This window comes from Tetrao urogallus (genome assembly GCF_951394365.1).
Source record: "Tetrao urogallus genome assembly, chromosome: 1".
Classification (NCBI taxonomy): Eukaryota; Metazoa; Chordata; class Aves; order Galliformes; family Phasianidae; genus Tetrao; species Tetrao urogallus.
The window spans coordinates 29,643,732-29,659,885 of NC_136813.1; the positions used below are offsets into that span (position 1 = coordinate 29,643,732).

General features: G+C 39.3%; 1 protein-coding gene across 1 annotated transcript in view; it reads left to right on the plus strand.

Moving 5' to 3' along the window:
* EPSTI1 (epithelial stromal interaction 1) overlaps positions 1-14,775 on the plus strand; it is a gene marked incomplete at both ends in the record, with an annotated part of 40,449 nt that extends 25,674 nt beyond the window's left edge. Inside the window, 5 exons of the mRNA XM_079535620.1 lie at positions 6,645-6,738; positions 10,491-10,574; positions 13,424-13,497; positions 14,484-14,589; positions 14,677-14,775. Coding sequence (XP_079391746.1) covers positions 6,645-6,738; positions 10,491-10,574; positions 13,424-13,497; positions 14,484-14,589; positions 14,677-14,775 — 457 coding nt within the window. The remainder of the gene's footprint in view (positions 1-6,644; positions 6,739-10,490; positions 10,575-13,423; positions 13,498-14,483; positions 14,590-14,676) is intronic.
* Positions 14,776-16,154: the final 1,379 nt, after the last annotated feature.

Here is a 16,154-nt window from a genome sequence, read left to right on the forward strand (position 1 = left end):
ATCCTTCTCTTTGTTACATGCTTATCTCCCTGTTTTTATGAAGGTTGTACTCCTGTTGAAATTTCTGGCACTGTTGCACTCTGGTACATGTGTGCACTTGATATACACAGAATTTGGAGCTGGAAACACAGTTTGCCACAGTACCTCTGAGTGCATATTCCAAACATAGTGCAGGAGTTTCACCAAACCAAGCTGATATACACTTGCCTGCCAAAGCAGTTTTCTCCAAAGTCATAAAATGCAAGAAAATAAAACCTGAATCAAAGCAGAATTTTTATTTATTTCTCTATTTTTACAGGATAAATACTCATGTCCTTGCCAGTTTTCAGTCCTCTATGATGTGTGGTTCAAACAGCAGGCTGGTAACAAATTTTCCCCACAGAAGTGCAAATGTAAACCTGACCAGACTTTTAATATAGGTTGCTAAAGAGAGTGAAAGAGGGCTCACACAAAAAGGTTTGCAGCCTTGAGAATCTTTTGTTTGCTCTTTTCCACCACGATGGTCTCCGTTTTGTTCATTTGCTCCTGATTATTTTAAGCATTGTCAATTATTTAGCTAACAGGCAGAAAACTAGGCTTTTATAGACATCTAAAGGGACTCTCCTGAGTGTAATAATGAAGGCAGTTTATTGAATGCCTGTGAGGTTGCTTTCTAATTGTATACATTAATCTGCCCATGCAAGCTGGCTGAAAATATAGAAGCAGATTGCACATACAGATGGAGCACACAGAATGGAAGATCTATGCAATAGACTTATACAAAACTGCATTTTCCTTAAAACTGGATTTATGTTTATTGCCTCAGATAATAAATGGAACTTGATGTCTAAAATAACTTCCAAGAACATTGGATGAGTTGGTGGGAGGAAAGAATAGCTTAGCAGTGTTATTTCATTCAGTCAGGAAAACAAAAAAAAAGCAAGTAGCTTGACAGGAAAAATTAGTTTTGGGTGTGAGTGGGAAGTGATGAAAATAATTCTGCTGAGAAAGTTCCTATTTTTTGAAAACTATTTTTATACTTTTTTGAAGTCTTATATCTAAAATGTGCCACATTTTTTGTCCTTATTCCCTAAAAGGGGAACTCATGCCCAAGGACTTTGGCTAACAGCCAAAGGTATCTCACTTTTGATCACTGTTATTAGGTTTGTGCAAGTCCTGCTTCGCAAACTTGTACATTACTCCCAGTGAATTCAGTGAATACTTCTTGAAACTTGATATGTAGCTTTTGGAAGAAGCTGGGCTGGAAAGCAAGTGAACAACATAATCAGAGGATGGCCCTTCTTCCCATTAAATGACAATGGGGAAGAGCCATCTATATCATGCAGGAATTTAACGGGTTAGTCATTTCACACTGCAGACATTCATCATGTACCTAACTTCCAGCAGAATAGAATCCCCACACACACACTTGCACTAAAACATGTTCATCAACTCATGCTGACAACTTTGCACATAGCTGACATTTACTTTCACTTCTGTCATAGAATCATAGAATGGTTTGGGCTGGGAAGAACCTTTAAGATTATCAAGTTCCAACACCTTGCTGTAGTCAAGGACACCTCCCTCTAGACCAAGCTGCTCAAAGCCCCATCGAGCCTGGCCTTGAATGCTTCCAGGGAGGGGGCATCCACAGCCTCTCTGGGCAACCTGTTCCAGTGTCTCACCACCCTCACAGTGAAGAATTTCTTCCTTATATCTAATCTAAATCTACCCTCTTCCAGCTTAAAGCTATTTCCCCTTGTCCTGTTGCTACATGCCCTTAGAAAAGATCTCTTCCCCAGCTTTCCTGTAGGTCTGCTTCAGGTACTGGAAGTCCACTATAAGGTTCCCCAGAGCCTTCTCTTCTCCAGGCTGAAGAGCCCCAGCTCTCTAAGCCTGTCCTCATAGGTGAGGTGCTCCAGCCTTCTGATCATCTTTGTGTCTTTCCTCCTGACCTGCTCCAACAGCTCTATGTCCTTGTGTAATGCTGGAGATCCTGTAGCTTAAGTAAATAAAGAGCTCAGGAGCTATCTTGTTTTCAATAGTAATAAGTGTCCATTATCTTTTAAGAATTGTCAAGAGGTATAAGTTGATTTATGATACATAGAACAATATTGAACTGTTTTTTAAAGCACTGGCATTAAAGTTGGTATATTTTACTATATCCTGGCATTTCAATATCCATCAATTGTAGCAAAACAATTAACTGCCTCTGGTTTCATAGGGAGGCAGTAATGAAATTACAAGAAGCCCTGTTTAATTGATACATTTTTAATGTTAGTCTGTAAAACAAGCTTAAAGCCAATAACTTCATTTGCAGCAAGAAAAAATATTTTTTTCCTTCATTATAAAAGAAAGTAACTCTCATCAGTGACAAGCTTAGCAAGAAATGGTGTGTAATTCTTATGTGGATGAAGACACTGGGGCCTGCATCCATATTCTCATTCATGTCCCCAAAGGTGAATGCTTTTCAGGACTGCTTCTTTCATGCCCCATCCCTGGAGGAGTTCAAGCCAGGTTGGACGGGGCCCTGGGCAGCCAGATCAAGTGGGTGGCAAACCTGCCTACAACAGGGGGAATGAAACTTGATGATTTTTATGGTCCCTTCCAAGCCAGACCATTCTAAAATTCTGTGATTCTTTTTGCCTTGTATGTATGACGTGAATTAAGATCCAAATAGACAGCAGTGAGATCCCACTTGGTATACTGCATTGAGATGTAGGGCCTCAACATAAGAAAGACGTACACCTGTTGGAGCAGGTCCAGAGGAGGGACACAGAGATAATCAGAGGACTGGGACACACCTTTCCTATGAAGAGAGCCTGAGAGAGTTGAGGTTGTTCAGCTTGCAGAAGAGGAAGCTCTGTGGAGATCTTGTAGCGGCCTTCCAGTACCTAAATGGGACCTATAAGAAAACCGGAGAGGTATTTTTTATCAGTGAGTGTAGTGACAGAACAGGGGATGATTTAGATTAGATGTTAGATAGAAATTCTTCACTGCGGAGGTGATGAGGCATTAGAACACACTGCCCAGAGAGGCTGTGGATGCCCCATCACTGGAAGTGTTCAAGGCCAGATTGGATAGGGCTTGAGTGATCTGATCTACTAGGAGGTGTCCCTGCCCATGACATTGGGCTTGGAATTGTATGGTCTTTAAGGTCCCATCTAACCCAAGGCACTGTGTAATTCTATGAGTAGTTACAGCCCAAGTGACACAAGAAGTTAAAGTCCTTATTCTGCACAGGAGTTCCATCCTTTTGTCCACAATAAGATCAGTGTTCAGGTTTTCCACAGTTGCCTTGCTGGAGTCAATTGCAAAACTTTTTGATTCCCTCCCGTCAAGGCTGGGGATCTTGTCAGAGCATGGGAACTCTTTCCTAGGCCAGAGGAACCTAGGCTTACTCAGACTTTTAGAACCTTGTCTCTTCTTGTCTCATCCCAGTGGGAATGTGGACAGCATATGCATTTAGTCACCAAAAATATTAAATCCAAGTAGATTCCCTGATTAGATGTGGTTTTTGAGTACAGAGTGTACTCCTTTAAGTCCCTAAATTACACCATTCTCAGTGGAACACCTAGCAGATTCATGTTTCTGCATTTTATATTCATTTGTTGCACTTCGAATACAAGTTTTTGAGTAACAGCTTTTAACAAATGTGCAATTAAAGACTCTGCTTGAAGAACAGTTGTGAAAAGTAAAGCATTATAGCTAAGGGCCCACGGAAAGCATCTACAATATGAACTGACTTCCATGGTCATGCACTGTCCCCTCCTAACATGCTAATCAAAGATCCTGGCAAGAGAGTCATTATTTTTCCATGACAGCTCTTAAGAGTTTTTCAACCCCCAATCTTGAGTGTTTCACTCCACCACAGCTGCATCTCTACTAATATATTTAACACTGTCAATCACTGTCACTTTTGAGGCCAACAGGGCTAAGAATGCCTGCTGCCATTGCTAGCAAACTTTTTCACCTCCCAGAATGGGGCAATTGCATCCAAAGAGTCTAATGGGAGATATTTATGGTTAATATTCGTTCCTGGACAGCAGCCAGGATTTCTCTGGGAAAGTGCTATTTTGAACAGGTCAAATCTATGCCAGGAACTGTTACCACAATACAGATGGCTGAGTTCCCATTGCTAAGAGTATTGCCTGATGCTATTAAACCAGTATGAGAGTAACCTATTTTAATGAGCGTAGTAAAAGTCTTGTTCCCAACTGTGTAACAAGAAACAGGACCACAGAGGAACACAAAATAAGAACACCTCAGCTTAACTAGTGCTTCCAATTAGTGCTCTTCCCTCCAACCTTATGCTTAGGGGCATTAGGAACTCAGATTAGCAGCCTGTAAGGAGGATATCATCTTCTTGCTTTGTCTAAATTTTGTATTTCCTTCTGCCTAATTATTTTTTGAAGGATACCATTAGGCTGTTGTATGCAGATTAATTTCTGTTAAATTAAACTTTTCTTTCCTTAACACTGACCATTTTAGAGGACCACATTTTACTAGTATTTTTGATTAGTCTCTAAAGTTTTAGCGAGCGAGAGTGAGATGTTGCTCCACCTATTCAAATGTGAAACACCTCTAGACATTTTGATGTACTGATTTCCTTTTGGAGATAATGCTTTCCTCTCTGGAACATTAATTGAACTGTCATATCTCTGACTTCCCCCTTTCTCTGCAGCGTGGCTTACACTATACTTTGCATTATTATGGCTTTAGGATTGATATTATGAAAAATACATTTCAGACAACGCTTTGACAGTCTAGCAACTCAAGATGCTCTGCTGGGTTTCCATAGAGATGATACACTGTGAATTACCCTATATGACTGTCTTTATTACGTTAGTCTCCAGTCATATTTGGGAACCTGAATCCATTTCTTTTGATAGGAAAATTTTAAAGCTGTGTAACTTCATGTGATGCAGTACACAAAGGCAGAACACATTCTTGCTGCAATACTCAATTTAGTAATCATCTTTTCTAATACTGAAACTGAGTTCGCTCTACATGTGTAAGCGTACTGATCTGGAAAGGGCAATGTCTTTTGCTCTCCATTTCCTTTTTATGCAATTACTGAGAACTTCCACATACCTCCAGGTCATTTTTTTTGCCGTCCACAAGGAATTAGGACATCCAACTATACCCCCAAGTGGCCAGGTACTTCTTTTCAGAGCTACAACCTTCTCATTGTCTAGGTTTTCTCTAGGAGTTGCTAGTCTTTCTAGCATAGAAATAAATTGATATTTTATTATAGGTAGAGAAATATAAAGTCTGCAATGTAAAGCTTCGATTTCCCCATATTCCGTGTAACCTCATCACTCTACCACTTACCTTACTTGGAAAAAAAAAAAAGTGTCTTGTTAAATCTTGAGTAAGAGGAGACTGTTAATTCATTTAACTCTGATGTAGAGGTGTTTTGTAGATCAGGGAATTTTGGGTTTCACTTGGTTCTTTCTGTATTCTGTCTTGGTTGAGATCTATCATAACTTGCCAGGTAGTGAAGGAGAGGGAGTGAACTGTGAATGGTGAAATTCTGAAAGCACGGCTTGCCACAGCTTGAGCAAGCACTCTGTACTTACATAGGTAACATGTTTTTATATCTATAGAGTAGCACAGAAGAACTTGTGGGCTCTTTTGCTTTTTCTGCACTTCTCTTCAATATACCCTCTGACCAGCAGTCTGTTTCTGTAGTTAGTCATTGTCACTGTTTGACAGACAAGGCTTTTTCTCCAAGGTTAAATAGATGTCTTTACTATTGGCATCTTCTTCCCCACAGAGTTAGTTGGCTGCCCTGTTAGTAAAGTAAATCCTTGTGTTGAATCCCCCTTGAACTACCTTAATGCTTTCCAAAGATGTATACAGAAATAAAATTGGCTCTTTCCTCTCACTCTGTTCTTTTGATTGAACAGAAACTTCAGTAGATATGCCTGGGTCTACAGGTTAAGAAACTGATTTCAGATCATGTCGCCACAACTCCTGCTTTTAGCATTTATGTTGTTCCTTGTGACTTTGTTTGACTCTGTTGGTTGAATCTGTGAGATAGCAGGTGGTATCTCGAAAATATGGCTTATAAAGGATGCAATTGTAAAAAAAAAATTGCCCTTGCCAGAATAAGAAATTATAATGTGCAGTATTTTTTAACTAAAGATACATTTGTGTTTATTTTACAATGCTACAAAATTGCTCAAAGTCTTTCTACTGGATTAATTAGTCTGTTGTAAGGGTGTATTTTATTAACAATAAAGGAAAATGGCTTAAAATAATATTTTAAGTTACTTATCTGATATTTAGGGATTTGGTAGAAAGGTTAGCAACTATTCAGTGAAGCAGTTGCGTTCTGATGAAGTCCAATGGTTTGTGAGTCTGTATTTTAGGAGCTTTGCCATACTGAAAGAAAGAATAACCTCTATGGACCCCAAATATGCAAATGACAGTAACTATTTGCTTAAAAATCTCCCCAGCCGATGTTTTATCCACTATATAGGTTCTGTTTCTCTGTCCCCTTTTATTCTGTCTGTCCCTGTAGCCTTTTGTTCCACTTGTGATATTTTCAGTAGTCACATGATGAAATGTCTAGGCTAGATTCTGAGGGTGGTATAAAAATGCTATATTTATTCTTATGGAAGCACTAACAATTCTATTTGGATTGGATTTCTTTGTAGCAAAACCAATGAATTATTGAACAGATTGGACTTGGGTTTGCCAAAGAATGATTCCTGTCAGACTGCTAATGGTGGCCCAGAATCAACAGCATGGGTAAGCAAAACCATGGAATGTGCAATATTTTTCTGTCAACTTTCCAGGTGCTGTCAATAGTGTGATATTAGAATATTCTAATTGAGTTTAATTGCCTATGCATAACTCAGCGAATACCAAGGAGTCTTTCTGGGTGAACTGCCTGTGTTGTCTGATATACTGGCAGAGTATCTGACATAGTAGGATACTGCCTTTATCACTTGCAGTTCCCCTCCTGATAAATATGAGCCAGATTTATATTCTGTGTTCAGATCAGAATCTTAAATGCGCTGCGTACCCATCAGTTGGAGGCAAGCTTTTATGGAATCCCAACTAGTACCTGTCAGCAGATGCTTTGCTGCATTGAAAATCTAGTCAGAAGAGAAGCTTATTTCTCATTGCATCCTAAAAGTGATTTTGTAGACTGCTTGGGGACTTTGTCCCAGTTTGAATGAGCCTCTTAAGTATCAATGTAATTAGGGAATAGATAAAGTATTGCAAAAGTTTCATTATTCTGATTGCCTCAAAAAGCCTTTTGCACTTCTGATTATTCTCTCCATGTCTAACCAAGCATTCCTACTGATATGAAAACTTAGACTGAGGAATATCAACCCTGAAGACAGAAATCTCCCCTTTGTAACTTGGGGATGACAATGTAGGCAGAAATTATTGTTATGAACAACAGTCCTGAGTCAGCAGAAAACAGGAAACATCTAATCTGGGTGACAGATACAACCTTGAACACCAACAGCTGAGTAAGAAAATTAAAAATTTTCCTGTATATTTCCTCAGAAGCCTTGGAAATGTGCAAGACCCTCCTTACAGAGAAATTGCTCTGAACAGAATATATGACAGTCCTGTCTTGCCCCTAGTATCTCTTTCTGATTTTCAATTGCTTGAAAAGGGAAGGCGTTACTGAAAGAAGGTTGCTTTCCCCTTTGATTCCTCGGGTCATTTTTTGTCTCTGATAAGCATGAAGAAATCTTAACATGTGAGCAGTGTTATAACTTTAAGAAGACAACTTCTTTCCAGCAGTGCTGTGTCGGCTAGATTTAATTGTAACACAGTGCCTTTCAGGCTATGTTGTGTAGTCCTGAGTAGACAAGCAATACAGGGGACTATGGGAAGGAAGAAAAGATGTATTGAAACAGTCTCTACATGCCTCTGAAGCATGCTATGCTCTGAATGGTGAGGAGCTAGGTCTTCGGTAGAGAAGATCAGGCTCAACAGACTTCTGTATGCTGTGAGCAGGGAACTATGAACACAAGCGAGCTCATAGCCCCAGTATTGGCTTGGATTTCAACATTTCGGTGTGATGTTTGTGTGTAGGTGGGTGGATACCTAAGGTAACACTGAATTCTCTCAGGTAGTCCTACCTTTAACCTTTGCCATTTATTTCACTTACATACGTGTCTCTTTCTCACTGCAGTTTTGGAGGAGTTTCTTAATAAATTATGCCAAATTATTTAAGTTCAACTTTTGCTTAGCCAGTATCCAAGCAGATAGGGTACATAGTATTTCTATACTGTTCTTTATTAATACCAGCTTATATTATGCACGTGTGATCCTGTGGAAGATACGCCTGGTCTTTTCCAACCTTAGTGATGTCATGATTCTATCATTCTGTGACAAGGGAGAATGGTTTTCAAATCAAAGAGGGGAGATTTAGATTAGATATTGGGGAAATTTTTCTCTGAGAGGGTGGTGAGGTACTGGAACAGTTTGTCTAGGGATGCTGTGGATGCCTCATCCCTGAAGGCATTCAGGGTCAGGTTGGATTGGGCCCTAGGCAGCCTGATCTAGTGCCTGATTTTATGGCTGGCAACCTTACCCATGGCAAAGGGTTGCAAGAGGTTGGAAATAGATCATCTTTAAGATCCCTTCCAATTCAAGCCATTCTATGATTCTATGTCTTTTTTTTGCAGCAGTCTTTCTATAGCTCAGTGAATCAACTTATCATTTGCATATAATGCATTTAGTAAGAAGTCTTTTTAACCAACTTGGATGAGATGCAGACTACATATAGGCATACGCAGAACCTCTGTGCTCTTTGTAAAGAATCTGAAGCACATAACCAATAAATTGTTATCTAAATGAACTTGGCATAGTATCAAAAGGCTAAACCTCCAGGGAGTCTTGTACTCTTAATTTTGATGTTATCTTTTATTTTTCCTTTGTCTAGAGTAGCTAAACCATTCTGGAACAATATATTTGAAACAGGGAAGTGTGATAAGACTGGGAAGTGCATGATAAGAATGTTAAGGAGCAGGGGGTTTATGCATATTCATATAGGTTTTTTTATTATTTAAAGTTAATGCACTAAAACAAATCTGAGACAATGTTATGTTGATTGAATTCTTTTTCCCTTTCAGGACTTATTTGTTAATGATACTAATTCAGTACATCTAGTTCAAATAGCAGTGTCAAACATTACTTGATGCATGTGAACAAATTTGACTTTTTTGGGGTGACTCTGTCATCGGTGACTTTTTTGGCCCACTTAATTAATTAAGCTCATAATTAATTTTAATCCTGTCTTCAAAGTGTTACCAGTCCGGTATAGAGTCTTATTGTCTTTCAGCTTGATTAACATACACTCCACACAATTCTCCAAGCCGTTAGAGAGAGTAATGAATAATATTGGACCCAGGATGAGTCTCCCTGGACACATGTAACAACTCCTCCCTGCTCAAAATTGAGCTATTAATAATTGCTTTCTCTATTCAGTCTTTTTAGCAAATTATGTGCCTGTCGTTTTAATGGTGTCATTCTGCACACATATATCAAGTTTCAAGAACACCGTGTAGACCTGCAACAAATTCTTCACTGAAGTCAAACCTGCACATTTCTTGTTTTAAATTATATTGGCTCATTATTTAGTGTGCTATGCTCTGTACCTGCTTGAGGACTTTACAGTATAAGTTCCTAAGGATCCTATAAAATCCTAATGGTATGCTGGCCCTTTGAAGACAACTGTAACTTGTAAAAGACCAGAGCTAGTTACTGTAATGGAAGCAGGTGAATACTTTCATTGTTATGTCTAGTTTCAGATTTTCTCTTGCCTGACTCCCAACTAAGAAAGCAGTCCTCATCTCTGAGCTTCTCTTGCCCTACCACCACACATTCCTTTCCAATATTTATATGGAAACAATCATAGAATCACAGAATTCTTAAGGTTGAAAGGACCTCCAAGATCATCTACTCCAGCCATCAACCCATCACTACCATGTCCACTAAACTTTGACCCTCAGTGCAGCATCTACTTGAAAATCTCCAGGAGAGGTGACTCTACCACCTCCCTGTTCTAAAACATTACCACTCTTTCTGAGAAGGAATTTTTCCTACTCCAACCTGAACCTCTACTAGTGTTTCCCTCTGCTACCAGGCCTCCCTTCTGTTTTGTTATATTAGTAATGCTTCCAGTGCTTTTCTGTCTTCCCACAACATCCCATCTCACTGTCTTATATCCTGATTGCATTTTTCAGTTACTCAGAATATCTTTATGTATGCCACTGGAACAAGCAATAAAATGTGCTGTGGCTGCTTAGTTGTAATGTGCAGGTGAACATTCAGCTAAATGGAATGCCTGAAAAGTTTTAAGCCACTCCTTGGTTAAACACTAGTCTTCAAACTCATCAGTTTTTTTAATAACTGTAATCCTTTGAACAGTTCTGATTTGTTAATTACTTGTAAGTAGAATTGAGAATGAGGTTTGGCATGTTGATCCTCCCTCTACCCACACCAGTATGTCTATGTTTTCTATTGAACAACAGGCTAGAAGCCGTATATATAAGCGAGCTCTTCGAGAGGATGAAAACAGAAGATTGGAGGAAATGAAGCAAGAACAACGGAGGAAGGTAATTATACATTAACAGTTTTCACATTGTGTCATTTTTGCATGCTGTGCGATCAAGTAAATGCATTGATTACTTGTAGCCTATGCACAGGGCTTCTCTTTAGGGAAAATGATGTAGTCACTGTTATCAAATGTTGTGAGAGAGATGAGCCAAGTTGTAAAATTTGGACAGACAGAAGTATCTTCTGGGTTCATGGCTATTTGCATCTGGATGACTAGCTCCTGCTTGCCTCTCCATTTGAACAGTTGCGCAAAGCATTTTTTTTGGATTGTGGTGACCAAAATTTCATAGACTAAGGCAACCAGTCTTTCAGGTGGAAGTAACCTTACTGATATATTCACGATCTCAGATTCTGAATATATTCTTTATAGTGAAACAGTCTGTGTGCTCTGCTGTCTCAAACAAGTATGTGGAAGAACTCAGATTTGCTATCAAGTCTGTACTCTTCTATGTTCCTTTGCTAACCACATAAATGGAGGGTTTTTATTTGTCCAGTTGTACTGTAATTACAACTCCATCTTCTGCATAGGCAACATGCATTGCCTGTAAGGCACGTCAACCACTGCCATCCCTCTGGCATGGTTTTGGGTACTAGATCTATGTAAAGATAATCTACACAAAGCATAGTTATTACACTGCAGTAAGTTCTTTACCTAGGTCTAACTGTGCAAATGTGCAGAAGGCAGTATTAACTACAGATCATTTAAAAATTTATTAGCAAATAGAATCATAGAATGGTCTAGTTTGGAAGGGACCTCACCAAGGTTCTTGGATTCTATGATTTGTGGGGGTCTCTTCCAACACAAACCATTCTATGATTCTGTTCACTAATATACTCCCAACCATGGACAGGGACACTTCCCATGAGATCAGGTTATTTATTTAGCTTGGTTCGAGGGTATTGTGTAGAGCTTTAGATGTCATACTGATTTCTGTAGGACAGCAAGAAAATGTGGACTGCTTCTAGGGCTGCTCTTCTGTCTTGGTACACAACACCGTGTGCTCCTTGCATTCAGCATTGCTGCTACATCCTGCACAGAGTGATGCACTGTGTATAAACCCACTGTAAATAATATGTATTTTAAAGGCTCCAGTAATTGTCCCTCCAATTTATATTGGCTTATTTCTACTTCAAACTAATATTTATTAAAGTAATTGTGAATTCTGTCCTGTGTGCAAGCTCCTAGTATAGCACAGCTATAAAATGTATAGGTATTGTCAGTTGCATTTTTTTTTCTCTCTTCAGAACAGGTTTTAGTATGTATTGCTTGATTTAAAAATATTCAGTACACTTTGAACACAGCATCACATACACGCAGTGTATTTCAAAACATTACTCCAAGAGAGGACTCAGCATATTGGAAAGTCAGATACTGGGTTTTAATTTTCAGGTTGAATAGTTATTTAAAACAGTGAAAATAAAGGTTGGCTTTTTTATTTCTTAATCCTGTTTCTTCTTTTAGGGCTAGACAAATATTGATACACAACACATTCACAGTTATTGATTTTCTTCATACATTTATTGCATAGTTTTTATTTAATGTTCCATTTAAATTGATTTTTTTTTTTTTTTTTTTTTTTTTTTTTTACATTTGTAGTTCCATTCTGTTACTGAAGCTTTTATCTAACCACTTCATTTTGTTTTACTTCCTATTCCTACTGGTACTCAGTTTTTATGGAAAATATGAAGTATGAGTCTGTTCCCATCCATCCCCCCTTTGCCCTACAAGCCAAATTCTCTGCAGAAAAAATCTTCATCTTCAGTCCTTGAGCACATTACAGGGATCAAGAGGCAGACAAACAAGGAAACATGCAATGTTTCCTTAGCAGGTCTAGCTAGAATTGTATAAGCAAACTCTGTTCTTCAGAGAAGTCCCTTTGAGACTGTTTATGTACCTTAAAACTATATAATGTAGGGACTGTAGGCTTCAACACTAGGGCTTGCACATGCTTTCACCACACCAGTAGGTACTGTTTGTCCTTTCCTCACTATCATAGAATCACAGAATCATAGAATCACAAGGTTGGAAATGACCTGCAAGATCATCTAGTCCAACCATCCTCCCATCACCACTGCTACCACAAGCACTAAACCAAATCTCACAGCTCCTCACCCAGATGCCTCTTGAACACTGCCAGGGACGGCGACTCCACCACCTCCCTGGGCAGCCATTCCAGTGCCTGACCACTCTCTGAGAAAAACAGTCCTTCCTCACATCTAATCTAAACCTTCTATGGTACAACTTGTGACCGTTTCCTCAGGTCCTGTTTGTTGCCTGGGAGAAGATGCCAAATCCCTCCTCATCACAACCTCCTTTCAGGAAGTTGTAGAATGCAATGAGGTCTCCTCTGAGCCTCCTTTATTCTCCAGACTAGGAGACTGAAGGGACTAGGAAGTTTCTTCACAATACTTTGGAGGGTAGAGGAGCTATGGGCATGCTATTGTTTGGGCAGGGTGCTGCATGCCTCTGCCTTGCTCTGCGTGGACAGGTGGAGCTGATGTGTACTGGCTGTGCAGAGGAACGGTTTATCTGGAAGAAGAGGGACTTTGCTAGAGGGACAGAGCTTGCATGCAGGCTGGTGTACTCAAATGTTGGACTGGAGCTGTCTGAATTCACATATCTAATCCTATGCAGTGCTGTACAGAAAAATGAGGTCTGTTCTGAGCTCAGTGCTGCCACATAAGCAAATAAAATGCTACTGGATGAAGTTGCAGAAATTACACATGGCTCTAGTTGGCATTAACTCCATGTGGAATTAGTTGGATTTTCAACATTGCCATGTTAACTAAAAATAAGTTTTGGGGTTTGTTTGTTTGTTTGTTTGCTTTTCTCTTTTGTCATCCCCAGGCTCAATTAATGGAATCAAAACAAAAGCAGAAGGAAGAAGCCAGGATAAGAGCACATCAAGATGAACAGAGGAGGTATGATGCAAAATCTCAGAATATACATTACTTTACTTTCTATCTGGAATGAGACTCAAAATTGCAAGCATTCATGCTTAAGAAGACTATTGCATTGAAGATCCCTGTTATAGCCTCTGGTTTAACTTTGTCTTCAGATAAACCACTAATATCCACCATTACAGCTGCTCAAAGTAATGTGTGCCCCAGAGTGCCTCTTTCACTTTATTTATCAGCACAGGGTACAGCACAGGGTAGGAACTATTAGCAGATTCAAGACAATTTAAAGACAGCTGGAGAAAAATAGGTGTAAAATATTATGTGCAGCTATTCATTCAACTGGTCTGCTCTTCTCCTTCTGTCTGGATCGCAGTCTCCAACTAAGAATACTGCTGGGAACTCTACCTGTTCTCCCAGTCCCTTCAACATCTTCACAAGGAATGCAAAGTCTTTTAAAATATTTTATAATTTCCTAATTGCGGCTTCCTGTGACCTGCCTTGAAAGAGCACAATCAGGTGGTAGTCTTCCAGCTTTATCATACTTGGTAGCCTCTTCCTGATGTCCTGAATGTGAGCCCCGAAGGCAGTACAAGAAAATGCTAGAGGTGCTTTCTGACAGCTTGGCTATATTAGTAACAAGCTTAAGTGGTTGTTTCATTAGGGAATCACTACTTACAGAAACTTGTTTAATGAAGGCTGAAAGACTACCTAGGGTGATCAAGTGAGTGGTATGCAGGATGACTTTTTACTCCATTTTTCATAGCAATAGATGTATGCTTTTTAATCATGATGGATTGATCACAGGATAAGAATGCACCTGGTGAACTGAAAATGGAAGGCATCCTATCTCATGACAGGCTGTGGTTGTTCAGCACAGGCTTGAAAAGTATAGAATGATGTATATTTAACTGAGAATAGGGAAAGCACCTTAGAGAATGCTACATTTCAAAAGTTTGTGAGCTCCTCAGCTACCTTCAATCACTGTTCATTTTTCTTTCTACTTCAAGAGTAAATAATGCTTTTCTGGACCGACTTCAGAAGAAAACACAATCTAATAACATCAGCCAACCTGGATATTCTGGGAGTCTGGACTACTGCAGTGATGGTGCCTGGGTAAATTTTTTGAGTGCAGAGCACTAAAGCAATATGATTGTTTAAAAATTGACTTTTTTCCATATACTGTTATGTGTCTGTGCACAGTTAGCCTGCATGACAGTCCAGGTTGGCTGCCAGCTACAGCAGCTTTCAAAAAGAAATCCTGTCTTAAATATAATCTGTTCAAATGGGAAGAGGAAGTAACAGCTGTTCTTGCAGCAGAGTTTGGTTGCTTTTCATGGAAGGTAGTACAAGGATCCAAATCCAACATACTTCCTGAAGTTCAGAACAAGAGTAGTGAAATTGTATGGGTTTTTTTGTAACATCTTTAAATGAGATCTATAAATTCATATTAATAATTTGGAAAGGCTGTAAACATTTTAATATGATATAGAAAATAGAGGTGGAAAATGCCATGAGAAGTATAGCTGTTCATTCCTTCCTGAATAAACTTATGGCAAGGAAGGAAGACCTGACCATACCCAGTTTAAGTAATACCTCCTATATACCTCCTATATACCCAGTTTAAGCAATACCTCCTATTTATTTCCATGGAATCTACAACAGATACAAAGAACACAATAACACTACTTGATAGAGCAAATTCTCAGCTACAAAACACTGTTTTTTCAACACAGTCACCACCATAGCTGTGCATTTTCACCAGCAATGAACAAGAGTCTGCATATTGTGCTTGTAAAACTCAGCACCACTGGAGATGACCCACTGTTTCATGGTTGCTTTGATGATGTTGTTGCTAGGAAAATGTTGCCCCTGCAGGTCATCTCTCATCAGCTCAAACAGATGGAAATCAGAAGGCACAAATCCAGACTATGCAGTGGGGGTAGTGGTACAGTCCAGCCAAGATTGGCAACGATCTTCAAAATGATATGGGACCTGGCATTACTGTGTTGCAAGAGAAGGGTTGTTTTCTTTGTTCTGACTCTGGAAGTTTGAGCCTTCATCTTAGTCAGTGTTGTGATGTAACGGTCAGAGTTGATGCAGTTATTTCCATTATGGAAATTTCTATTGGGGTGAAATTCCATTGCTGAGAGGACAAAAGTGTAGAAATTAAAAATTGCAAAGACTGAGTAGCAAAATGATACAAGTCTAAATAAATTTAGTGAATATGGCTTTACAGAGGAAACTGCCTAGCTTGAGATGGACTGTTCAGTGTGGATTTGTTTCTTGGAAGATGAATGCTACAAAACCTTGGTTTCAAGCATCTACAAAGTCAAAGCATGACAGAGAAGCAGATAGTTTTGCTCCTAGAGGTTTCCAGATACTGAAACAGGAAAAGGAGCCTCTTATTCACTAAAACCTATGGGCAAGCTTGGTGGAGGGCTCAGAAACCTCAGACTGAAGCCAGAACTGTGCAGAGCAGTTCTCTTGGTCTTGCTGAGAGTGGACAGGATCTGTCAGCTCAGTCTCCCATTGTGTCTGATGGTAGTTGCTGGAAGAACCAGTTGTCTAGGGTCTTGGCTCTTGCTGGGAAACTGAACTGTAGATATCCAGGCATAGTAAAAGAGTGTGAATAAGAGAGTACTCTATATAGCAGGCCTGAGTGATTTTTTTGAAAATAG